This window comes from Pleurodeles waltl, chromosome 4_1 (genome assembly GCF_031143425.1).
Source record: "Pleurodeles waltl isolate 20211129_DDA chromosome 4_1, aPleWal1.hap1.20221129, whole genome shotgun sequence".
Taxonomy (NCBI): domain Eukaryota; kingdom Metazoa; phylum Chordata; class Amphibia; order Caudata; family Salamandridae; genus Pleurodeles; species Pleurodeles waltl.
Window position 1 is genome coordinate 211,282,805 of NC_090442.1, and position 26,901 is coordinate 211,309,705.

At 45.8% G+C, this 26,901-nt stretch overlaps 1 protein-coding gene across 2 annotated transcripts in view; it reads right to left on the bottom strand.

The window, feature by feature from the left end:
* Positions 1–26,901, bottom strand: part of DDX11 (DEAD/H-box helicase 11) — a 593,235-nt gene that overhangs the window by 210,406 nt on the left and 355,928 nt on the right. For both annotated transcript variants that reach the window (XM_069228147.1, XM_069228146.1), the window contains one exon: positions 15,036–15,156. In XM_069228147.1, coding sequence (XP_069084248.1) covers positions 15,036–15,156 — 121 coding nt within the window. The remainder of the gene's footprint in view (positions 1–15,035; positions 15,157–26,901) is intronic.

Genomic DNA, 26,901 nt, shown 5'->3' on the forward strand with positions numbered 1-26,901 from the left:
GTTCAGGGACCTCATGTTCCTGTTCTGGCATGAAACTGGAGAGTTGCCACTCCCCTGTCCATCACTACCCCTGAAGTGGTGCCCAAAGCTCCTCCAGGTGGCCACTTGATTCTGCCATCTTGAATGCAAGGTGGGCAGAGGTCTCTGGGAGCATCTGAGTGGCCAGGTCAGGCAGGTGACGTCACAGCCCCCCTCCTAATAGGTGGTCACCTTGCTAGGTGACCAATCCCCCTTCCAGGACTACTTAGGGTCTCCCTCTTGGGCGGGTCATCAGATTCGACATGCACGATTCCAGCAGGACTCCTCTGCAATGTTCACTTCTAGCCATTGGAACCGCAACTGGACTCCACAGGAACCTACAATCTGCAGCTCCAGCGACGACTTCGCTCTGCATCATTGTTTCTCTGGCTCCTTCCAGCAACTGCAACATTTCCCCAACTGTGCATCCTCTGCAAGTCTTCAGTCTGCACCAAGAAGCAAGAAGGGATCTCCCTTAGTGTGAAGGAGTCACTCCCCTGCACCTGCAGGCACCAACTGCAATGGCAACCAGCCTGGCCAGTCCTCTCTCCTGCAACTCTGCGTGGATCCTGCAACACAGGTGGTGGTTTTGAGTGGTCCCATTGGTCCCCTCTACCAGCTGTCCAACTTTGGAGGTGGTGAGTTTTTGCCTCTCCTTGCAGGACAGTACCCCTGTGCTCCTCGACTCTTGCAGCTACCAAGGTTTGTTGTCTCTTATATCCAAGAGATCTGTAGGCTCCGAGAAGCCCCGGCCTCCAGCACCCTTCCCTGTAACGCATGGTCTCCTGCTTGCTGCTCCAGCGGCGTGAGTCTCCTTTTCAGGTGTGCTGAGTGGGTCGCACTGCAACTACTGTGCCTGCTGCCTGTGAGCTGCCTGTGGGGGCTGCATCCATGACTTCTTGCTCTCCTGACTGCTGGGTGATGCCTGGGTCTCCCTTCCCTGGGTTGAGTCCCCTCGGACTTTCCTGGACCCCGGCAGCTCTGCAACTTCTCTTCTGCTACTCTTGCCTTTGCCAAGGCTTGTTGGTGGTTTTTCCACACCACTGACGAACTGCAACTCTTCTTCCAACAAGGGACATCAAGTGCATCTCTTCTGGAACTCTTCCTCTGCTCCTGTGCTGCACAGCCGACCCCTGGTCTTCACTGTCGACCTGGGCCTGCATCTCAGAAGGGTGTGTACAGGCTCTTGCCCCAATCGGACACTCCAACTGGAACTGAACTTGGTCCTCTTCATTTGCAGGTCCTCTTCTGTCTGGACCCATCTTCTGTTGCTTGCAGTCTTGCAAAATCCTTTCACAAAGTTTCTCTGGGGGTTTGGAAAAAAACAGGTACTTACCTCTTCTCTCCTGGTCGCTGGAGGGCACTCTGGTACCTACCTTTTGGAGTTCCTAGTTTCCCCAGCTCCCCTCTACAGATTCCACTTACCTGGGTGGGGGTCCATCATTCGCATTCAATTTTTTTAGTATATGGTTTGGGCTTCCCCTAGGGTCACCATTGTCTATTGTTATTGCACTGTTTTCTATTACTTTCTATGCTCATTCCTGACAACTAAGATGTATATAATAGTGTGTTTAATCATCTGTTGGTAGAGGATTGCCTATATAGTATTTGTGTCACTAAAATAATGTACCTTTATTTTTGTAACACTGTGTGGTTCTTTCATGTGTGTAAGTGCTGAGTGACTATAAGTGGTATTGCATGAGCTTTGCATGTCTCCTAGATAAGCCTTGGCTACTCATCCACAGCTACATCTGGAGAGCCTGGCTTCCTAGACACTGACTACACCTCACTAATGGGGGATACCTGGACCTGGTATAGGGTGATAACACCATAGGTGCTAACCACACACCAGGTCAGCTTCCTACAGTGACTTCGACTGGAGTAGCAAAGCATCTTTGGCACTACCAGCCCAGTAATTGACAACTATAAACTGCCTCTGCATCCAGACGAGGAGGTGAGGATCCAAGCGTCGATTCCTGGTCCTGCCCCCCAAAAGACAGGTAGAGTATGAGTCCACCCCAAGTCCAGTTTTGCAACAAAGTGTAAAATGCATCAGCCACTGCGGCCCATTCAGCACCAAGGACAGCTGAGTCACCTCTGCCTCCTGCCTCCCTGGGCAAGGTAACAAAAGTTTGACTGTTGACTCTTGGTCTAGGTCCCCGCAGCACCAGAAATTCCTGTGGGTTTCCCGGAACTGACCCTAGAAGTGCCAGAGTACACACTGCTATTTTCCCTATTTACTTCAACGGAGGCCCTTTAAATCTGCAAAATACTGTATTTTCCAAAGACTTAAAAATTCACAACTCTTTTTGTACAAAAGCTACAAAGTCGGTTTTGGTGTCTAAATTAAGACTAAAATCTAATCTATTTTTCTAAATTGGTGTCAGATTTATGTTGAGCTGTGTCATTTACTTATGATCCATGTTGTTAATGTGAAATGTTTTACATATGTTCCTCTAAGAAGCCAGACTGCTCTTTGCCACAATACCAGGACTGAGATAGGAATCTGAGGTCCACTACTGGGTATTGTGAGGGTATTCCATGGTAAGACTACCTAGTTATACCATATAATCCAATCATCTTGCTACAGTGGGCAATGCAACTGTGAAGCATGGTGCTTCAGATGCTTAAGTCCACTGTGAGTTGCAGCAAGTGTCAAGAGCTCCTTCCAGGTAAGTAGTTTGATAATAACAAGCAGGTTGCACAGGGACCTCACCCATGATGTCCATCACTCTCATGAGATATTTAAATCTTGCTGGAGTACGAAAGAAATCACTTTTCTAAGAGCATTGTTGGTAACACACTGATCAGCTCCTGATTCCAAATCTTCAGGGCATGATATGTCAATATTATAATTGGGCTTGGGGTGGGGGGTGGATACAGGAGCACAACATACTAACTGATCAGCCTTGACATAAAGGCCACAAGTTGTTCTTTGTTTTGTTCAAGGTATAAAATCTTGCCACCCAAGTTTGGACCTTTAACAACTGTGGATAGGACAACCAAACAGAAAAATGTCTCACAACGATTACCTTGGCTTTAGCAGATACAGTGCCATTGATATGGCCTGTGTTTACTACAATCCACTTGTTGCCACAGTGATTCAAGGGTATTTTTTCAGTTTCTGAAGAATGTTACCATTCATATAATATCCATGTAAAAGAAAATAATACATGCAATTCAATATGACGTAACAACAGAGAGTAACAACAGTCTCGTGTTTTAGTAAAATAGAGTCATAACTCATGAGGGACTGCAGAAAACCCAAGAGAGCCTTCAGTTGGTGAGGCGAGCTATGTGACTCCAACCAGACATCTTTTGTGTGCCTTCTCGTGTTGACAATGTTGAAGAGGGAGGATACTGGTGGGTCCCCTGTTATTTTGACTCAACGTTTGGATCTACAGGAAAGTGGCAATTTAAGTCTGACAAACAAGTTACTTACCTTCGGTAACACCTTATCTAGTGGAGATAAAATCTAGTTGCAGATTCCTTATCTTTGAATTTACCCCCCAAGAGTCAGACTGCATCCAGAGATTTTCGAGAGCAGTACCCCTTCCAGCCAATAGGTGGCATCAATCGGCTCAGTGTCCATCATCGTCCACGCCAGATATGATGTTGCAGTTCTTATATAGGTGCCACCCTGGCTCGCTGAAGTCAGTTTCTTTTCACGACTTTCAATAGCAGAAGCAGGGGGCTATAAGGTAACTGACGACTGGTGCATCAAAACTAAGGCCCTGAGAAGGGAGTACTTAAGGTAAGGAATCTGCAACTAGATATTGTCTTAGAATAGATACCAAAGCAATATTATAGCAGGAGGTGGTGTCTGCGAACCAAGTTCATACTAGAAAGACCTGCAGGACCGAATAGACAAACTGCTCATCCCTATGAACCTGACAGTCCAGGCAGTAGTGTTTGGCAAACCTGTGCAGAGATGCCCACATTTCCGCCTGACGGATATCAAGGACTGGAACTCTACATGCTAACCAGTGGTCACACTTAGCTCAGGTAGAATGCGCATTCAAACCCTCAGGGGGCTTGCGTTTTGGCCAGTGCATAACAGATCTTAATGCAGAGTACAACCTATCTGGAGAAGATCCACTTCTGCACTGCCAGACTATTCTTCGCACCCACATAACCTACAAAGAGTTGGTCATCCACCCGTAACTCTTTTGTACAATAAAGGTAGAACGCCAAAGCTCTTTTTTTGGTCTAGATATTGGAGTCTCTCCTTTTACTTAGAAGGATGTAGGAGTGTGTAAAAAGTAGGCAAGGTGATGGATTGACCTATATGAAAGGGCGTAACCATTTTTTGGCAAAAAGGAGGCACTAGTGTGTACCACCACTTTGTCAGAACAGATGGAACGGGAGGGCAGCTTAGATGACAATGCCTGCAGCTTACTCACTCTATGGGGACATGTCAGGGCCACAAAGAAGGCTGTTTTGAAAGTGAGAAGCTTGAGAGGACAACTGTGGAGCGGCTTGAAGGGAGCACACATCAGAAATGTAATAACCAAATTCAGATTCCACTGCGCATAATGAATGGAAATGAAGGCAAGACATGTGTAAGACCTTTGAGAAAGAAGATTGATCAGGTAACCACAAAAAAGCACAAATAGCAGACAAATAACCTGTAAGAGTGCCCACAGCAGAGCCCTGCTGGGTAAGAGAAAGGATAAATATCAGGGCCTCAGACAGAGGGGCAGAATGAGGGTCAACAGACCTGTCTGTGCACCATGCCGCAACTTTCTTCCAACGACAGGCGCATACCATTTTGGTGGAGGGCTGCCTGGCTGCCAAGATTACTTTACAGACTTCAGGAGCAAGGTCAAAAGCTGTCAACTGCGTCCACTCAGTCTCCACGCAAGAAGGCAGCAAGTGGACAGGTTAGGGTGCAGTACCCTCCCCTGCTTCTGCAACAGAAGATCCTCCTGAAGAGGCAGTCTGATTGAAGGCTCGATAGACATGAACAGCAGCTCGGGGTAGCAGACTCTCCGTACCCAGTCCGGAGCCACAAGTATTACTAGGGCCCGCTCGTTCTTGATCTTTTTTTAGAAGTCTGGGCAGATGTGGTATGGGTGCCAGATGTTGAACCACCAGGAATATGATCTGCTGTTCCAGCCACATTCAGAGGTGCAAAGCCTATTGACAAAGGGTCTACGACCCCACCATGCCCTGCTTGTTGCAGTACTGCAAGGCGGTGGTGTTATCTGTGAACAACTGCACTGCCTTCCCTCTGACAGAGGAAAGAAATGCTTTTAATGCTAGATGCATTGCTTTGAGCTCCAACAGGTTGATTTGGAGTCCGGATTACACCGGAGACCAGATACCTCTGATCTCCACTTCTCCCAGATGGCCGCCCCATCCCAGGAGTGTCACTACTGAAAGATCTGGTTGGGGAAAGGGAATGGGATCTGCCTATGACCCAATAGCGATTTGTTACCCACCACTGCAGATCTTGCATAGTTCCTTTTGAGATCTAGACCATGTCAGAGAGATTCCCCTCATGCTGCGCCCACTGGAACTTCAGGTCCTACTGCAGAGCCCGCATATGCCATCCAACATGTGTCACCAGCAGGATGCAGGAGGCCATGAGTGTAGGAAAGTGCCCTTTTTGGCATGTCTATCCCACCCCCCTTTTTGCCTGATATTGATGCTGATTTGACTGCGTGTGTGCTGGGATCCTACTAACCAGGCCCCAGCACCAGTTTTCTTTCCCTAAACTGTACCATTGTTTCCACAATTGGCACACCCCTGGCACACAGCTACACCCCTTTTAAAAGGTACCAGTGGTATGAAAGGATCTGTGACCAGGGAGGGTCTCTAAGGGCTGCAGCATGTTTTATGTCACCCTAAGCGGACCCCTCACCAAACACATCCACACTGCCATTGCAGCCTGTGTGTGCTGGTAGAGAGAAAATGGTAAAGTCAACATAGCATCCCTCTCTGGGTGCCATGCAGGGGTGTGGAATTTATTAAAATATCTACTTGTCCAGGGGACAGGTTGCTTCTCAAATCTACTTGTCCTGTAAAAAGATCTACTTGTCCCATTGGTGCCATGTAGTGTGGCGACAAATTATGGCAGCAATTAATAGCCTCTCTGATTATGCCAGGGCTACTACCATAGTAGGGCTTGAATACTTGGAGTTTCAATCCCTACTGTAGCAATTTCCTTATTTTGCCACCTTTCTGCAGATCTGCATACTGGGGCTGGAGGAAGCAGTAAGCAATAGTTTCAGGGCTGGAATGCCTTTGAGTCTGCAAACCTACTAACCTGCATGTTTTAAAGATTTTTACCAGCTTCTCTCTAATATTTTTCCATAATAAGAAAGGTTGGACATTTACTCCTGACAATGGCAGAATTAGAACTTCTTCCAGGGTTGGGAAGAAAGTGGCTGGAGGGAAAATGAACTTGCAAATGCTCAATAGATTTTCACATGAGCAAATCTACACATTGATTTACCCATGCTAAAATACAGTTCACAAATATTTTATAGGGGTACGACATATACCATGGGTGCACTTTTGTGACTTTCTTTAAGAATTTGGGGCCACATGTAGGTAGGTTCAGATTTGTGACCTGCAAATTGCGAGTCGCAAATCCGAATGTAGGATGGTGTCCTTGACACTATCTGTGATTCGCAAGGGCTTCGCAAATGCCCACCTCATGAATAATCATGAGGTGGGTCGCAATTTGCGACCCCCTCACGAATGGTGGCCTGCTGGAGACAGCAGACCACCATGTCTGTGACTGCTTTTCAATAAAGCAGTTTTTTTTGTTTGTTTTTGTAATGCAGCCCGTTTTCCTTAAAGGAAAACGAGATGCATAACAAAAACGAAAAATGAAACGTTATCGTTTCATTTTTTCAGAGCAGGCAGTGGTCCGCAGGACCACTGCCTGCTCTGAAAAAATGTTTACAGTGACATTCACAATGGGGAAGGGGTCCCATGGGGATCCCTTCCCTTTTGCGAAAGTGTTAGCACCCATTTGAAATGGGTGCAAACTGCGATTGGTTTGCGCCCGCGTTCGCGGTCACAAAACAATCCTACATTGCACTGCGAGTTGCAATTAGGAAGGGAACACCCCTTACTAATTGCGAGTCGCAAACCCGTTTTGTGATTCGGTAACCAGGTTACTGAATCGCAAAACTGGGTTTGTGCATCGCAATGTGCTTTTTGCATGTCGCAAACAGCGAAAGTCGCTGTTTGCGACATGCAAAAAGCTACCTACATGTGGGTCTTGGTCCCTAATTAGGTCTGGTGTTAACAAAGACATTTTGTTTTTATTAAACTTCTATTTCTCTCTCTTTCGGCTGGCTTTACTGTGAGTGATCGCATTCTGCTCTTCCACAAGGAGCATATTGCCACACAAAGTAGTTTTGTTCAGTGTCAGGAACTACAGTGGCAATCAGTGACGTAACGAAACTGGAGGGTGCCCCTTTGCAAAGAACATGGAGGAGCCCCCTCTCCAGACTCACTCAGGGCAGGTGCTGTGCTGGAGGGGCCCCCTGGAGGGCGGCTGTGGGGCCTTTGTTATGCCGCTGGTGGCAACGTGTGCTTTAAGAGTTCAAAAACTTTTTGGGGGGGTTTTGCCAATGTTTGTTACAATGTTGAGGGCCTGGTAGCTCCCACAACAATAAAGTGTTACAAAAGCCATGTCAAAACAAGACACGCATTGATGAAACTAAAAGACTTATAAAAATATGTTAGATCAGTTGGCTTTGTCAGTGTTTTTTTATTTTCATGCTTCCCATAATCGTGTTGAAAATGGTTACACTGATTTTCCATTAGAAATATTTTTGGGAAATACTAGCATGCATCAACACATTTTACTAAATGACACTTCATTTGCATATAATCAGAGAGCATTCTGGGAGCATTATACTTAGCCTAAACTTTTCAAACATGTGTGTACACGTTTTTATTTTTTGTACTGGAACCAACGTCAGTAGTGAAGTGTGACCTTAAAACATTTATTTACAGCACTCACCCTAATAATGAAGGCTTTCAAATAATGAACCATAAATACAAGTTCGAACAGCATTATCTTTTGGAAACATTACCTCAACTGCAGAGAATTCCACTCTCTGTAAACAGGCAGCCAAAGGGTTTGTGCTGCAGGGGGTTGGGCCTACTTGTCCCAAGGACAAAGTAAACATAAAAACTTGTTGCCCTTGACCCCAAACAAGATGTCCCGGGCGTCGGGATAGGAATTCCACATCCCTGGCCATGCCTACAACCCACTGCCTGTGGCATAGGTAAGTCACCCCTCTAGCAGGCCATACAGCCCTAAGGCAGGGTGCACTATACCACAGGTGAGGACATAGCTGCATGAGCAATATGCCCCTACATTTCTAAGTCCATTCTTAGACATTGTAAGTGCAGTGTGGCTATAATAAGTACATGGGCTGGGAGTCTGTCATTACGAACTTCATAGCTCCATGATGGCTTCACTGAATACTGTGAAGTTTGGTATCAAACTTCTCAGCACAATAAACCCACCTTGATGCCAGTGTTGGGTTTATTGTAAAAAGCACACAGCGGGCATCTTAGAGATGCCCCTTGTATTTTCCCCAACCCTATAGTGTAGAGCTGGCCGGTCTGTGCCAGTCTGCCACTAACAGACAAGTTTCTGACCCCATGGGGTGAGAGCCTTTTTGCTCTCTGGGGTCTGGAACAAAGCCTGCTCTGGGTGGAGGTGCTTCACACCTCCCCCCCTGCAGGAACTACAACACTTGGCGGTGAACCTTAAAGGCTCAGGCCTCATGTTACAGTGCCCCAGGGCACTCCAGCTAGTGAAGATGCCTGCCCCCTGGACCAAGTCCCACTTTTGGTGGCAGGTCCTGCGGGAAAATTAGGAAAAACAAGGAGTAACCACTTCAGCTAGGACCACCCCTAGAGTGTCCAGAGCTGAAGTGACCCCCTCCTTGCAGAATCCTCTATCTTGCTTTGGAGGAGAAGGACATATAGGAATGTGCCCCCCTTTCCCAAAGGGATTGGGCACAGGAAAGATGTAGCCACCCTCAGGGACAGTAGCCACTGACTACTGCACTCTGACGCCTGAAACACCCCTAAATCTAGTATTTAGAGGCAACCCTGTTCTTCAGATTCCTGGCGACTTCAAGAAGAAGAAAGAAGAAGGACTGAAGAGCCAACCCCAACAATGAAGACTCCAGCTGACAACTGACTTGGCCACAACCCCACCAGCCTGTTTGCAGCTTCAAGACTCCTTCTACAAAAAGGCAAAGCATCCTGCAGGACCAGCGATTTCTACAAACCCCCAGAGAACCAAGTACTCATGAGGACAGCAGCCCTGTCAACCCAATAAACTTCCAGAAAGGAGTCCAGGACCGCCCTGGATCCGCAAGCGCTGTCCACTCTGCATCCGACGGCTGCGGCCCATGACCAGGTGGCCCACCGGTCCAGAGAAGGTCCACAGGAAATTCTGACCTCCAGTCCACCCTGGTTTGACACACCCTGGCCAACACGACGATGCCTGCTGCCTAAATCCGGAAGACCCCCTGACTGCGACCAGATCCCACAAAGATTCCTGACGCCCAAAGTTACCCCTGCACGTGCAGCCCCCCTGGGCTTGGAGAATCCGACCAACGGCCTAGCAACATCCAGTGGGCATCTTTCCTCCTTGTCCAGCTTTTGGTTTTCTGCAACGACCCCCTGGACTCAGCCTGCAGCATCTTTGTGACCCCCAAGGTTCCCTTATTGGAAAGCATTGGGCGCCCGACGATGTGTTTGCACCCTGCACCTGGCCGTCCCTGTCACGCTGAAGGTGTGTGTTTGGTGCTGACCTGTGGCCCCCCCAAGATGCTCACCTAAAGCCCCCAGGTCTGTACCCTGAAGTAACAGGTACTCACCTGCGAGCAGTTCTTCTCCAAGAGCTCCCAGTCCTCACAGGATTCCATTGAAAGCCCAACACCAACTTTGACCTCTGCAGCCAGCTGGCCCTGTATTATTGGAGGAGCACTTTTGGAGTCAACTTGAACTTCGATCTGTGGACATCCTAACCCGAGAAGACTGGTATCGTAACTCGAGTATTTACCTGTAAACTGTGCTAAGACTTTTACTCCCCTAGGACTGCATTGGTTCCTATGAGAAATTGCAGTGTCAACTATTGAAATTGAGAAGTGTTACTTACCTGTAAGCTGTTTTATCTGCAAAACCTAAAAAAGTACAATTGATATATATGCTTGATATCAACTTACAACTATACTTACCTGCAACAAAGATCTTTTGGCTCTAAAAATAAAGTCAAATTACAAAAAGGAGCCCAAAGGAGCTTCTACGGGGGTGAAAGGGGATTTTTTGTGTGGAAAACCCTCACCCACCAGGGTTACCCGCTTGATAGCATGCTTCATCATTGGGTTTCCTCCCGTTCTGCTGTGGAACGGGGCGTGCTAGGACCGACGGAATACTTGCAAACACTGTTGTAGTTTCATCAATGTGAATTTTGAGAGGGATAGGAGTGGTGGGGTCTTAGTAGCGTTAAAAATACCTGCCCCTGGGTGGTATTACTAATTTAATATGTCTCATAGAGGCGGTATGGTTAAAAAAGCGGAGTTTGAGGTGGCGTATATTATGTGCCTTACCTCCTGGTCGATTTGTTAAGGCCCAGAAACAGTATTCCATAACCACGTTATGTGGTGTATGGTAGTCCCAATCTATATTTTAAAAAATGACCTCCTCGATTATGCGTAAAGCGTCAGAGTGAGGGAGACTGGTATACAGGCTTTCCACATCCAGAACCAACAGTGTTTTATTTGCAGGATCGAAAGGTCTATCTTTTAAAAGACGCAGTACATCTTTTGTGTCTTTAAGGTATGTGTCCGTGTTTTAGACTATGGGTGTAAGGACAAGGCCATCAATATACATGACCATCCCTTGTTATACCATTGACCAGAAAGCGGGTCGTCTATCGGGCGGGCTACTGATTTGGGTTAAAAATATGCAAGATGGCACCATAAAAATATCAGAGCTCAACATCAAAGAAATCTTGGGCTCGAGTATGAGTGGAAAAAACAGACACAGGGTAAAGGTTTATAACGTCAACAACCAAACTATGTATAGGAACATTGATCCATCTACACTAAAACTACTGGTCAATCACCTCACCAATTGCCTTGACAAATCACCTGTAGTGCTTGCAGGTGACCTTAAGAAAACATTTGAGCCCCTAGTAGGCTTAACAGCCATACATGAGGAGGAGGATCGGGCAAGAGGCATTCCCAGGCTGGAGGCAAAATCACTTATAAAATGGCCATCCACTGCATTACAGCTACTGGCTCTCACTATAACCTTTGGGTGACATGGCTGCAGACTTAAGTCGGATTACCATCTTGCTCCCACTTCAAAAAGAGAAACAGTCAGAGTTGCGTCAACAGTATTTTTATTGACAGTGATCTATGGAAGTTTGCATTACATTTGGAAATTATGATCTGAATAGACAGTGACCATAACCCCCTAAAGTTAATAGTGAAAAAAGTGTTTATGATCAACACAAATACAGTCCCTCAATTAGAAGTGATCCTATCCCTATTCAAACAATAGACAAGCTGTTAAGTGGCCCAAGTTATGTCTTAATTCTGACAAATTACCAAAGATATATGATACATTTGCCAGCATCTTGGGCCCCCCTTGGATCCCTTTCTACTAACGAGATCCCACTGTGTAAACTGCACATGGAATTATTTAAGGCTCTACATTCCCTCTCCACCAAAGAAATGATGATTAGGAAGAGAAGAATAAACCAGTCACCTTGGTACTCGAAGAAGTGTTGTAAAGCCAAAAAGCATCTAATAAGGGCAATTAAACAGGGCGATTGTGATCAAATTAAGCTATATTGTGCAATCCATAAAACAACCATCACCAAGGATGCAAGGATGGGTTGATTCAAATTGGCTAGCCCTAATAGAAGCATCTAAAAACCAAGATCAAAATCCTTTTGGCAGATTTTTTCCAGTGGAGACCTACTAACTCAAAGCGCTGTGGAACATGCAGTCCAACCTAATCAGTGGAAGGAACATTTCTTGGCTATGTATGCCGCAGCCTCTCAAATGGCATTTCTCATAGTTGAACAAGATGCTGTTCTTCACGACCCGGACAGACCAACTCCTGACAAAATGTCCCCATTTACTATGGTTGAAACCATTAGCGCAAATAAATCTTTACGCCACAACAAGGCCCTGGGCCCAGACAAGGTCCCAGGGGACTTTTTCCGCTCAGAGCCCAAGATATTTTGGGACCCTATATCAATGCACTCTTTAATAAAAATCAGGGCAAGGGACGATATACCTACTTCCTGGTTAGTGGACGCAAAGAACACTTCCCAGAGCTCTCAGTCTGATTGACAATCTTCAGAAAGTGTTTTGTCGCCAAGTCCTTGGTAGAGTACAAGACTGGATGGATGAATCTAAAGTCGTATCTCCGCTTCAAGCAGGGTTCCACCCTAAAGTGAGCACCACTCATCAGGTCTTTCGATGAAATCTTTTAGACTGGAAACACCTAGGGCTCTCTAAAGACCACCTCTACACAGCTTTTGTACATTTGAGGGCCACTTATGACCTGGTCCCCAAACACCAACTCTGGCCCTCCCGGGAAAGAATGGATGTAGAACCTAGCTTCCTGGATAGTCTCATCAGGCTTAATGAAGGGAATTTTGCCCAAGTAACGTGGAGAGGCTGGGGGAGAGCTCGCTGACCTTATATGCATTGAATGCAGTGTGCGACAGGGATGTGTGCTCGCCCCATCCTGTTTTCCTTTTACATAAATGATGTGGAACTTTCTATCCACAACTGCCCAAACCTTGGGGGGCTTGCTAATTCCTGCACTGTTATTTGCGGATGACTCAGTGCTATTATCCTGCGCTCCAATCGGGGTACAGAACCCCCTGAACAGCTTCTCTGACTACTGTGACTCTCGTGGACTGGAAGAAAACTCTTCCAAAACAAAGATAATGATCCTGAAAGCACATGGATCCTTTAACGAGGGATTCCATATGAGAGGGGCTGAACTCCAACAGGTGGGTAATTATGATTACCTGGAAGTTAAGATTGACAAATACACAACATTGAAGGCCCAAAATATTAAAATCAGAACAGTCCCTCCTTCATATCGAGATCTACGGGGCCAAGTGCAATCTGCTTCCCTTTATGGTGCAGAAATTCGGGGTCTAGGAAATTTGAGTGGGCTGATTTCTAAAGAGAACCAACTCATAAAATCACTGTTCAAATTGCCAAAAGTACCACCTCGACTGTCCCGATATTCTTTGATACCTTAAAAGGATTGGAGACCTGGCCAGGTTAAAGGCGCTACTTTTCTGGCTAGATTAGGGTCCACACCGGAACTGGCCTCGTATAAATTGGAATTAGAGAAAGTCATTAGTATAGGGAACAGAGGTTCTATACCGGGGTTCCATTATATTCAACAACTGGAAATGCTGGGCTTTGGGCACATACTGGTTTAACCCCTGCCTAAAACAACACCACCAATGCAGTTATCAAAGAGAAATACTGGTCCAACCTGATTGATCCTACCATCAGAATGCAAAGGCAGGCAGGCTGGTTGGGGAGTTTCTGTTTTTCAAACCCACTCCTAAACTAGACATGTATAAGGATGCGCACGAATCACCCCTAGCGCGCACCCTGTTCTTAAAACTCAGAGTAGGCACACTCCTGGCCAGCACTTTTACCTATAACTGGGATTCTAAGCACCCCGAATCCCAAACTTGCTCTCTTTGCAGCTATAGTATAGAAGATGTAGAGCAAGGACTAATTTCCTGTCCATTTTATGACAAACCCAGGAGGTCATGGTTGAAACCCATTTATCTCTCTTTGGGTGTGAAACATTATAGAGAAGCTTACCGAATCTTAAGGAAAGACTGTGGCACTTTGATTGTGTTAGGTCCTGGCGGCTACCTACGAGCTGTCTGGTGGAAAAGGAAATCAGTGGGAATATCGTTATAGCATTTTAATGTAGCTATCAAACTGTGCACTTTTGTTTGACATGCTCATTGAAAACTGCATGTATTTGTCTTTAACTTCTAGAAGTAGCACAGTTGTTAATATTGCACTTTAGCCTGAAGTATGAACTATAGTTAATGTAATTTATCGTTTTAAATTAATAATGTATTTACACCTGCTTTTATCATCTCTCTGTGATGTGTTTCATGGGCTTGTGTCCAAAATAAACATTATTACAAGTTACTTACCTGTGACAACAGATTTAAAATTTGAGGCTATTCGAGATTCACATTTTGTGAATTATACTGCCATCTAGTGGCTGGCTTCTCTGAAATGCACCCTTGGCTTTAGGTGTCGACCCCAGCGTGTTTGTTTACCTCATCACTACTTCAAAAGGCAGCCCACACAGCCTGATTGTGTGAAAGTAATCTCAAGAATTCTATCTCCCTCAGTCCGTCGTGTTCGGAGGCATGTGCTCAACTGGGTAATGAAAACCCCTTTTTCGAAGAATAAGTAACTAAGAAATGCATTTGATAATAAAAGAAGATTATCATCTCTGAAATATGTATTTAAGGGAGAGCCGCAAATTTCAACATAACATTAAACACAGCCTTGTCTTCACATGTCTCGTGGCACATATATATTTTAATCATCTTTATTTGTATGTTCTTTATAATTAAGTGAATATGATACCAATAAGCATATGACGGCACAATTTATGCATGCAGTGTAATTATTACATGTGCTGCGAAGGCGTCACATGTGACATATGTTAAGTAGGATCTAAATGCTGTGCTAACTACTCCCATCTCAAGGGCAGGCACTGAAGAGCTCAAGCAGGATGTGCGTCTGAACTGTGGGCGCGTGGTGTGCATTAAACACAGTCCGCTCTCTTCCTCCACTATCTGATGCTGGGACTACAGCAAACAAGCCCGCTTTCTCATTCCGCAGCCTATCAGAACGCACGCCTCAACCAAACCCACCCTTCATCCCACCTTGGCCAACACTGTACCCACTGTTGGGTGTTAGCCACAAAAGTGCACTCACCTTCCCCACTGGCCTTCTGGTGCAGGCCCTGGAGGAAGCGCTGGAAGCCCGCTGTCTTCTGGCTCTCCTTGCTGACCACCACTGGGGCCGCCCCACCGAACCGCTCCACAAACCCAAACAACTGCCGAGGAAAGGAGGGAGATTTCAGCCTGGCAACAGAACACTTGAAAGGGAAACATTTAGGGGGAAAGACAAGTCTAGCTTCTGATTCACTTGACCTGGCAGAGGAAATGTACACAGTGGATAAATGGAATACCAGGACTCGCACCGCCATAAGATTCCTGCTAAAGGCCTTGACAACATTGTTTCTTTGTTTTTTGTTTTTTAACTTGGCGATATGTAAATCTTCTTCAAGCTCACACCTTTTACTTCTTGCCCACGTTTATAGTGTCTTGCTTAAATATGCATTACACAAGCATCTATATTCCCAACAGCCTCGCCACTAGAGGCTAAGGGAATATTTTCTATATTTTAGGTTAACAATACATACATCTGTAAGTAATGTACATAATTTCTTAAGCTCGCTTTTCTTATATGCCCCATGTTTATATCATCTTACCTGGATATGCATTATACACAGAGAACTAACAAAGATAATATCAGGAGACATATAAAAGCTATTTTTGCAAGTCTCACAGATGAGACTAAGATTAAACAAGCACTGTCAAAGCAACTAGCTTCAACACTGTAACAAGAGGTACACCCCTTATTCTGCACTTACTCACTCCGGATTCACACAGGCACAACTCACTCTAAACTCATATAGCTAGATCCTATACTTGGCAACCACAGAGGTACACCCTCCAATCATACAAAGGCTCCTGTCAACCTGCATTAACAAAGGCACACCACACACCCTAGATTTACATAGGCCTAAATCACTATATATGCATAAAGACCCTTCTCCTCTACTCACAGAAGCATAGCAGTCAAACTGCACGGTACTTAGAGAGGCACAACACAGTCTGTACTCCTACAAAGACACCACTGCATTCACACCTGAACACCACTCAAGCTGCACTTACCGTGCATGCACATGGGCAAACCTCTCAACATGCAATCGCATACTCCCACTGTACTGCTAGAGGCACCCTGCACTCACACAGACACACATCGCACGAGGAGCTCACAAACTGCTTTCCATGCACTACAGCAGCACACTGTTCATCCTAAACTCACACTGCTCACCCAGTACACGCAAAGGCCCTGTGCTCTACCTGCACTAACAATACACACAGAAACCTTGCACTCCCAATATACACCAGAAGAACAACTTACTTTCAGTAACGCCTTTTCTGGTAGAGGCACCTTGTAAATTTCCTCAGGTGCCAGACTAGTTCCGGAAACTTCTGTAAAAATTCCCTCACGCACCACCAGCTGCATCATGAAGTTACGCTTCAGATCCATCTCACCCCAGATGCGCCTTCGGGGCCAGTACATCTGCGCCATCTATGTGCGCTGACATCGGTTTGTTTATGATCTCTGTCTGCACCATTGAATGCAGAGCCCACAGAAATTCAAATGACTGGGCAGATTTTCTGATTGGGACCTTATTAATGGACTGTGTGAGTCCATTCCATAGAAAGAGGATTAAGGTGGGTCAGTGAGGAATCTGCATTTAGAGCCTCTACCAGGGAAGGCATTATCGAAGATAAGTAAATTGTTCTTCTGTGTGAGAGCTTTCTAGCCTCAGATTTCTCATCCTCTGGATAGATAACAAAACGGTACCTCCCTAGGTGGTGGATCTTTGAAATGGCTCAGACCAGAAAATCCTGCAGGACAGATTAGACAAAACACCCACTCCACTAGCAAGGCTTCATAAATGTGTGCATGGACACCCACAGTGCAGCATAGAAAATGTCCAGAACAGGTATCATGTGTGCCAGAGCAGTGGTGGCAGTCTTCCCTCTGGTGGGATGAGCCTTCTGTCCAACACATAGCAGATCTTGATGCATAAAACAATCCATCAAGAAATTATTCTCTTTTGTACTGCCTTGGTTTTTTGACTCCAGACAAACAGATGAAAAATTGGTAATCCTCTTCGCAATCTTTGGTCGATCAACACAAACTCAGCACCCTCTTCGGGTCTAGGTAGTAAAATACTTCCTTCCTACTTGGAAAGATGAGGTGGTGCATAGAAAACAGGCAAAGTGAGACCTGCTTTACATGCAAGCGAGTGACTACCTTGTGAACGCATGCTGCTTTTGTCTTGAGGACCAATTTGTCCAGGAAAAATAAACTGTATGGAGGTACCGGGGAGAATACCTGGAGTTCGCTCACTCACCTAGCTGAAGTTACAACATTGAGAAATGCCGCCATTGTGAAGATTAGCAAGTGAAAAGAACAATTGTGCATTGGTCCGAAGGGAGGGCACATCTGAAAGGTAAGAACCAAATTAAGGTCCCACAATGGCATCACAAAGGAAGATGTAAGAAATATGTGGATCAGTCCCTTCAAAAAACTCATCACAACAGGTGACTTGAGGATGCGTGGCTCATCTGGTATACATAAGACTGCCAAAGTGGCTGAAAGACAACCCTTAACTGTTTCTACAGCAAGGCGTTGCTGGGTTAACAATATTCTAAAGAGAAAAACATCAGATAATTGTGCATTCAAGGGTGGGATGTTACGGGAAGAACACCAGACAACAAAATTGCCCCAGTGTCAAGTGCAAACCAATTTGGTAGATGGACGTCTGGCTGCCAAAATGACTCCAACCACTTCAGGAGGAAGATCATAAGCCATCAACCGTCGCCCCTTAATTTCCACACATGGAAGAGTAGGTTGTGCAACTCTGGTGCAAGACTCATCCTTACTGCTGTGATGGGAGGTCCTCCCATGGTGGAAGTCAGATTGGACAACATGTGCTGAAGATCAGAAGTTCTGGGTGCCACACTCTTCTTATCAAGTACAGAGCCACTAAAATTACCTGGGCCCAATCTAGCTTGATCATTTCCAGCACTCTGGACAGGGGAGACCGAGGCAGAAATGTATAGAGAAGACCCGAGCCCCAGTGGAGGCTAAAAGCACCTTGAGGGATAACGATCTTGGGAACGTTAACAGATTAAAAACCTGGACACTGCACGTTTTCTGGAGTAGCAAATAAATAGAGTCAGGGTCCTCCCCATTTCAGGAAGATGCCCTGTTGCACTTCCAAGTGTAGCTGCCATTTGTGATCCCCTAGGCAACAGCAACTGAGTTAATCTGCCCTGGCGTTTTAAAGATCCCGCCAGGTGTTGAGCAACCAGGTAGATACCCTGAGCATTTAAACATTTCCAGAGGCAAAGCGCCTCTTGGCATTAGAACCCATGACACCCACACAACCCTGTTTGTTGCAGTACTACATGAAGGTTGTGTTGTCCATGAGCGCCTGCTCCCACTTCCCATTGATGGTCAGGAGGAATGCCTTCAGCACAAGTGAATCGCTCTCAACTCCAGCAAGTTGAGGTGGGGGCGAGTTTCAGCCAGAGACTAGAGTCCTCTGAACTCCATCTCTCCCAGATGAAAATAGTCCTGGATGGGGTTAGACAAGGTCTGCTGTTGATCCAATTGCAGTCAGGCAGCAGGTTTGGAAGTGCACTGTCTCAAGATGAAGAGGAGCCGCTGTGAAGGAGTCATGGTGTGACTGTCACGTTCATGAAAAAGACCAATAATTCTACCAGGTCAGCAGCTGTCTGGAGGTGACTCACGGCTGCTTGTGGTAAGCCTGCCTTTAGTAGCCAGTCATTGAGGTATGGGGAGAATGGTATTCCCAACCACCGTAGATGGGCTGCAACCACCATCATTTTCGTGAACATCCACGGTGCATTGGTCAGGCCATAAGGGAGCACAGAGAACTGAAAGTGCTTGGGAGTTTTCCTGAAACCGCAGGCAGTCAGTGGGACTTCAAGAAGTCGATATCGAAATAGGCATCCTGCAGGTCCAAAGCCACCATCCACTCTCTTGGATCCAGGGGGGACAACTTGGGCCAGGTTGAGCACTTTGAACTTGTCCTTCCATACAGAAAAGTTCAGTGTGAAGATCTAGAATTAGCGAGAGTTATAGTCAGTCTGATCTTTAATTCCAGCCCTTTCTCTATTGCTCCCTTGGCCAAGAGAGCCTGAACCACTCTGATGAGCAAGGACAAGAGGTCTTCTGGGAGGTGCTGTGGTGTGGGTGGCATGTTCGGGGAGTAAACTGAAAAGGGGAGAAGGTATTCTAAGAATGTGGAGCACCCAAAGATCACAAGTGATGTCCCTCTTGCAAGGTAGAAGGTGACACAACCTCGTGCCAGGCGATGATGAGGCACCAAGGGCAAATTAAAGAGGTTTTGCAGCAGCTGCCCGCATAGGGGCTGAGGTTTAGGTTTCCTTTGCCCTTAGGGATCAAGATGCTGGTGGCCCGCTCCACAGCCTCTACCTCTAAAATAGTGAGAAGCCTGTTGCTGCTGAGGTGGGTACGGTCATTGCCTCTGCTAGTAGTCCCTACCAAAGCCCTGAAAGGGGCACTGTTGCTGCAGGAACTGCAAAACTGGTGGGGCCAACCCAGTGAGCGGGTGGTGGCCTTGTTATCTAATTCTTTCAAGGGCTGATTTGGCCTTCACTCTGAACAGCCTAGAGCATCGAAGAGCATGTCCATGAGGGACTGTTCCACATTAGATATAAGGCCTGTGGAGCGAATCCAAGAGTGGCACTGAAGCAGCACGCTGGTGCAGTCTGCCCTACACAGACAGACAGTCATGTTCAGAGCAGAGCATATTGAGTAGTTTGCTGACCCTTGACCATCCAAGATGATCAGTCGGATGTCGTGGCACTCAGCTCATGCAAATACCTGCTCAAGAGGCATGATATGTTTACGGACATTAAGGCAAGGCTGATAGAAGAGAACATTTATTTTACAAATATCTCCATCCTCTTATATTTTCTATATGGTGGGGTGGTAGGAAAAGCATTGGGTTTCATCCGCTAGTGAATGCCTGAACCACTTCGCTCTCCAGAGTGGGGGTCCAGCAGGAAGTCTGGATCTTTGGGACAGGCCTGTGCAACCTTGTCACCTGTCTTATCTGGAGGGCAAGATCCTGGTTTTGCCCTGGTGTCCAATAAAACATCTGTAAGAGACTCTTCAAATAGAAGTAGAGGTTAATTGATGGTCTCCAAGTTAGGAAACTCCATGAGAACATTCGTCTTGACTTCTAGGGAGGGTAGAGTGAGGTCAAGAACTTCAGCCAACCTCCTTTAAACTGTAGCAAAGGAGGCATACTTTTGTGGCCACTGCCGAATCTGGGGAAGAAAGCCCAATGTCTGGTGAGGTGTTCAAAACTCTGACATCCTGGCGGTTGTCAAAAAAATGACATTGTCATATTCCTCCTTCCTGTCATTGTCCCCTGTAGAAGGCTAGCTCAGTATATGTTGTACACCTACAGGTGAGGCACAATGCACCTATAGGTGACGCAACCCTTAGTGATAATGTAAGTGGTTCCAGATAACCAAAGCTCTCATAGGGTAGCTGTGGAGAGCAGCTAAGGCATATTGGAGAGAGTGTAAAGCAACTGCAAATACCACAATAGTCAGTCAGTGATGTTCAAAACAGAAAGAACCACACCATTGTTAGAAAAATAGTGTGCTATTTATTATAACACAAACGTTAATCTAACTTTGACATATCTTTTAAGTGGAGTTATATACACACAAAAAGATACTTATAAATAGGTAAGTAAAGGCATGAAATAACATGGGCCACTATAGGGGGGAGCCATATACTAAATAACTGGGATGTGAAAGTCACTACTAACCAACACTACCACCCAGGGACCCTCAGGACTGGGGAAGCACTAAAACACCTAAGGTAAGTAGTTAGGATTCCCTAGGCGCCCTTGTGCAGAGACATAACCCTGGGTCAGTGTCCACAGGATAACATGGGGAACTCACTGTTAAGAGTTTTTGTGTTCCAGGACCATTCCTAAAGAACCCTGAGGAGACCCATTGGGACAAGGAGGTTTAAGAGTGCCCCCCACCCGTGGATACCCAGCACAGTGGAGTACCTATATGAGGGAGCCCAGGTGCATAGGGGTGAAGTTGTGTCGGAACCTCCTGCTGAAATCAATGGGGACCTCGGTTGTCCAGCTGCTGTCGTGAGCTGTGGACCAGGCGTGGATTCTGGATGATGAGGATCTAAGGAAAAAGGGGACAAGGTCCATACCACCCAGAGATGCCCAGAGGGTGCAGGAGGGCAATGCTCCCCCTTTCTTGGAGATGCTTTTTTGAGGGACGTTTGTCAAAGAGGTGCAGCTGTGGTGCCCAGGGGATGCAAGAAGTTCCCAGGAGTCGCCCAGAAGCTGTCCCATGCTGGTCATCAGATTGCAGAGGGGTCAGTGGTCAGCAGAGACACCAACAAGCCTTGGCAAATGCAAGAAAGTGTGCACACAGTGTTGCAGAATTTTGGGGACTAGCAAGGTCCAAGGGACTAAAGCCTTGCAGGTAAGTTTGGGCCAGCCCTCTACCAGCGGGAGAGCCAGCAGAAATCGCCAGAGACCCTCAGGAGGACTCTCTGCAGTAGACAACACAACAAGGATGGATTCCCACGTCGCTGAGGTTGCAGGGAGGATGTCGCTCCACAGAAAATTATTTCTTCTGCCTTCCCCTGCACAAGTTAAGCTCAGCAGAAAGAGGGCAGAACAGTGTCTGGGGTCAGCAGCAGCACTGGCTTGCACAAAGACCCTGCAAGGCTGCACAGGCAGATATGGGGGGATCCTATAAAGAGCTCCCACAGTACATGGTATCATGAAACTGACATTGGAAACAGTGTAGTTGCATGATACCAAACATGACTAGGTTTGGTGAAGCCATTGTGTAGTTGGGCATCTCTTGAGGACCAGTGTCCACTACACCCCTTAAGATGGCTTTCCCGCACTTACAAAGCCCAGAAAATGGAGAATGGGGTTTGTAGGGGTGCCTCTGTTCGTGCAGAGGCACCCTCACACTTAGAACCATGCACCCTGCCCTTGGGCTGACAGGCCTACCTTAAAGGAGACTTAGAGGGTCAGAGTGAAGTGACCATGATATAAGGGGAACCTAATTTCTGAGGTGAAAGGTGTATGCACCATTTCAGACAGGTGACAATGGCAGGTCTGCAGTCACAGTTTACATGGGCTCCCATGGGTGGCATAATGCATGCTGGAGCCCATGGGTAACCCCTGGGGTACCAATGCCATGAGTATCTAAGTACAATATAATAAGCACTAACAAGAGTACACCAGTATGACAATTGAGCGCTGTAAAAAGTTGCTTACCAAATAAATTTAGGGGACAGAACACAGACACTGGGGTCCTGGTTAGCAGGATCCTGGTGAACTACAATCAATACACACGGACACCAGGCAAAAAGTGGAGGTGACCATGCAAGAAACATCCTACTTTCCTACATACCCCATCATCATAATTGGGATATAGGTATCAGGGTCTGCATGGGCATCGGAGTCCAACAAATTAGCTCCAATTCCACCGTCAATGAGACAATTACTGGCATCAACACTCAAGCGAGCAGCGTCTGCCATGGAGCCATGGAACACGGCAGCATTGGGCATTGTGCTGGGAACTGGATTCAGCAGAGCCAGCCTCGAGGGAGGGATCGACCTCAAACCAAGCTTGAGGGACACAGTCAACAATGACGACAGATCTGTTGGAGGTAGGCCGTCTGGAGGCTTCCTCTGGCCTGTAGTGCTCTAGGGTGATCCGGCTGGGCCTCAAAAATTGAGTCAAGGGCCTGTTTCAGTTCTTTTAGTTCTCAAATGGCCCAAGGTTACTGGGGTGCACTGGGATCAGAGTTGGGATTGGTTTCTCAGAAGACAAATGATTCTGAGACTTTGAGGAGCCCAACAGATTGTGTGGCTCCAAGTGACGGACACCCATTTTTGGATTTCTTCTGTTTCTTTGCTTTGTTGGACTTACATGACCACCGCATCACAGGACAAGCCTTGTGAGAAAGAGAGTGCTACTGCACTTGACCTTAACTGGGACAGATTCAGCGACTTCTTGCAAAGTTCATCAACTGTTATCTTTGCACAGCACAAGCACGTCTCGGAGTCTTATGTTAAGCCATTGCACAACAAACAGATGTTGTGGGTGTAGGTCACCAACATCTTAAAGTGACAGCCTTGACACAGCTTGAACCCTCTTCGTTTGGGTGAAAACATATCAGCTCACATCAACAGAAATTTTGAGGGAAACTTTGTAATGATGATAGGATAATAAAGCTCCATATTCACGTCCAACGGCGTGGAAAGAAAGGAACTGATGTCATTGTGTGAAGGTGGCGTATGGAAAATGTCACTTACCCAGTGTACATCTGTTCGTGACATGAGACGCTGCAGATTCACATGCTTTGCACATCCTGCCATCTAGTGTTGGGCTCAGAGTGTTACAAGTTGTTTTCTTCGAAGAAGTCTTTCGAGTCACGAGATCGAGGGACTCCTCCCCTTTCGGCTCCATTGCGCATGGGCGTCGACTCCATCTTAGATTGTTTTCCCCGCATAGGGTGAGGTAGGAGTTGTGTATCATAATAATAGTGCCCATGCAATGGCGTAAACATGTATGTACATAATGTAGTTTAAAGTGATATATTTACAAATTTACAAATGTTCAAGATCAACTTCGAAACGGCTACAGGTTCCCGGGGAGGCGGGTGGGTGCATGTGAATCTGCAGCGTCTCATGCCACGAACAGATGTACACTGGGTAAGTGACATTTTCCGTTCGATGGCATGTGTAGCTGCAGATACACATGCTTTGCATAGACTAGTAAGCAGTTATCTCCCCAAAAGCGGTGGTTCAGCCTGTAGGAGTTGAAGTTGTTTGAAACAAAGTTCGTAGTACTGCTTGTCCTACTGTGGCTTGTTGTGCTGTTAACACATCCACACAGTAGTGCTTGGTAAACGTATGAGGCGTAGACCATGTGGCTGCCTTACATATTTCAGTCATTGGAATGTTTCCTAGAAAGGCCATGGTAGCACTTTTCTTTCTAGTTGAGTGTGCCCTCGGTGTAATAGGCATTTCTCTTTTTGCTTTGAGATAACAGGTTTGAATGCATTTAATTATCCATCTAGCAATGCCTTGTTTGGAAATTGGATTTCCTGTATGAGGTTTTTGGAAAGCAACAAATAATTGTTTTGTTTTCCGAACTTGTTTTGTTCTGTCAACGTAGTACATTAACGCTCTTTTGATGTCTAATATATGTAGTGCTCTCTCAGCTACAGAATCTGGCTGTGGGAAGAACACTGGTAGTTCTACTGTTTGATTCAAGTGGAACGGTGATATGACTTTTGGTAAAAAAATTAGATTTGTCCGTAGAACTACTTTATGCTTGTGTATTTGAATAAATGGTTCTTGTATGGTAAATGCTTGGATTTCACTGACTCTTCTTAGTGATGTGATGGCAATTAAAAATGCAACTTTCCATGTTAAATATTGCATTTCACATGAGTGCATGGGCTCAAAAGGTGGCCCCATGAGTCGTGTTAAGTCAATGTTGAGGTTCCATGAAGGAACTGGTGGTGTTCTTGGTGGTATAATTCTTTTTAGGCCTTCCATAAAGGCTTTTATGACTGGTAACCTAAACAGTGCAGTTAAGTGGGTAATTTGTAGGTAAGCTGAAATTACGGTAAGATGTATCTTAATGGATGAAAAAGCTAGTTTTGACTTTTGCAAATGTAGCAAGTAGCTTACGATGTCTTTAGCAGATGCGTGTAAGGGTTGAATTTGGTTATTATGGCAATAATCAACAAACCTTTTCCACTTATTTGCATAGCAATGTCTAGTGGTTGGTTTTCTAGCTTGTTTTATGACTTCCATACATTCCTGTGTAAGGTCTAAGTGTCCGAACTCTAAGACTTCAGGAGCCAAATTGCTAGATTCAGCGATGCTGGATTGGGGTGTCTGATCTGTTGATTGTGTTGAGTTAACAGATCTGGTCTGTTTGGTAGTTTGATATGAGGCACTACTGAGAGGTCTAGTAGTGTTGTGTACCAAGGTTGTCTTGCCCAAGTTGGTGCTGAGTATGCTATGAGTATGAGTTTGAGTTTGTTTTGACTCAACTTGTTTACTAGATATGGAAGGAGTGGGAGAGGGGGAAAAGCGTATGCAAATATCCCTGACCAACTCATCCATAACGCATTGCCCAGAGACTGATTTTGTGGGTACCTGGATGCGAAGTTTCGGCATTTTGCGTTTTCTTTTGTTGCAAACAGGTCTATTTGTGATGTTCCCCAATTTTGGAAGTAAGTGTGTAGTACTTGGGGGTGAATCTCCCATTCGTGGATCTGTTGGTGATCCCGATAGAGACTGTCTGCTAATTGATTCTGAATCCCTGGAATGAACTGTGCTATTAGGCGAATGTGGTTGTGTATCACCCAATGCCATATTTTCTGTGTCAGGAGACACAACTGTGTTGAGTGTGTTCTTCCCTGTTTGTTTAGGAAATATATTGTTGTCATGTTGTCTGTTTTGACAAGAATGTGTTTGTGGCTTATTATTGGTTGAAATGCTTTTAACGCTAGAAATACTGCCAATAGTTCTAAGTGATTTATGTGAAACTGTCTTTGCCGAGAGTCCCATTGTCCCTGAATGCTGTGTTGATTGATGTGTGCTCCCCACCCTATCATGGAGGCATCTGTAGTTATTACGTATTGAGGCACTGGGTCTTGAAAAGGCCGCCCTTGATTTGAATTTATATTGTTCCACCATTGAAGCAAGGTGTATGTTTGGCGGTCTATCAACACTAGATCTAGAAGTTGACCCTGTGCCTGTGACCATTGTGATGCTAGGCACTGTTGTAAGGGCCGCATGTGCAATCTTGCGTTTAGGTACTTTCTGTGTGAAGGATGTATTGGTATATGGAAATATGCATCCTTTAGGTCTAGTGTTGTCATGTAGTCTTGTTGTTTAAGCAGTGGGATTACGTCTTGTAATGTCACCATGTGAAAGTGGTCTGATTTGATGTAGGTATTTAATGTTCTGAGATCTAATATAGGTCTCAGTGTTTTGTCCTTTTTGGGTATGAGAAAGTACAGAGAGTAAACTCCTGTTCCTTTCTGTTGAATTGGTACTAATTCTATTGCTCCTTTTTGTAGCAATGCATGGACCTCTAGTCCTAGAAGATCAATGTGTTGTTTTGACATATTGTGTGTTTTCGGTGGAATGTTTGGAGGGAATCTGAGAAATTCTATGCAATAACCATGCTGGATAATTGCCAGTACCCAAGTGTCTGTTGTTATCTCCTCCCAATGTTTGTAAAAATTGCTTAGTCTCCCCCCCCCACAGGTGTTATGTGTTGGGGATTTGTGACTTGGAAGTCACTGCTTGTTTTGAGGAGTTTTGGGGCTTTGGAACTTCCCTCTATTCTTTTGGAATTGTCCCCCTCTATATTGCCCCTGAAAACTTCCCCGCTGATATTGACTTTGATAAGTGGGCCTTGTTTGTGAGGTTGTGGGTTCTGTAGCTTGTCCTCGAAACCCCCCTCTAAACTGTGTTTTGCGAAATGTGCCTCTGCTATGTGGGGAGTAGAGTGCGCCCATGGCTTTGGCCGTATCAGTGTCTTTTTAAAGTTTTTCTATAGCAGTGTCCACCTCCGGCCCAAACAACTGCTGTCCATTAAAAGGCATATTCAGCACGGCTTGTTGTATTTTCGGCTTGAATCCTGACGTACGCAAGCATGCGTGTCTCCTTATTGTTACTGCAGTATTTACTGTCCTTGCAGCTGTATCTGCTGCATCCATTGCTGACCGTATCTGATTATTTGAGATACTTTGTCCTTCCTCCACCACTTGTTGTGCCCTTTTCTGGAACTCTTTGGGTAAGTGTTCTATGAAATGCTGCATTTCGTCCCAATGAGCTCTA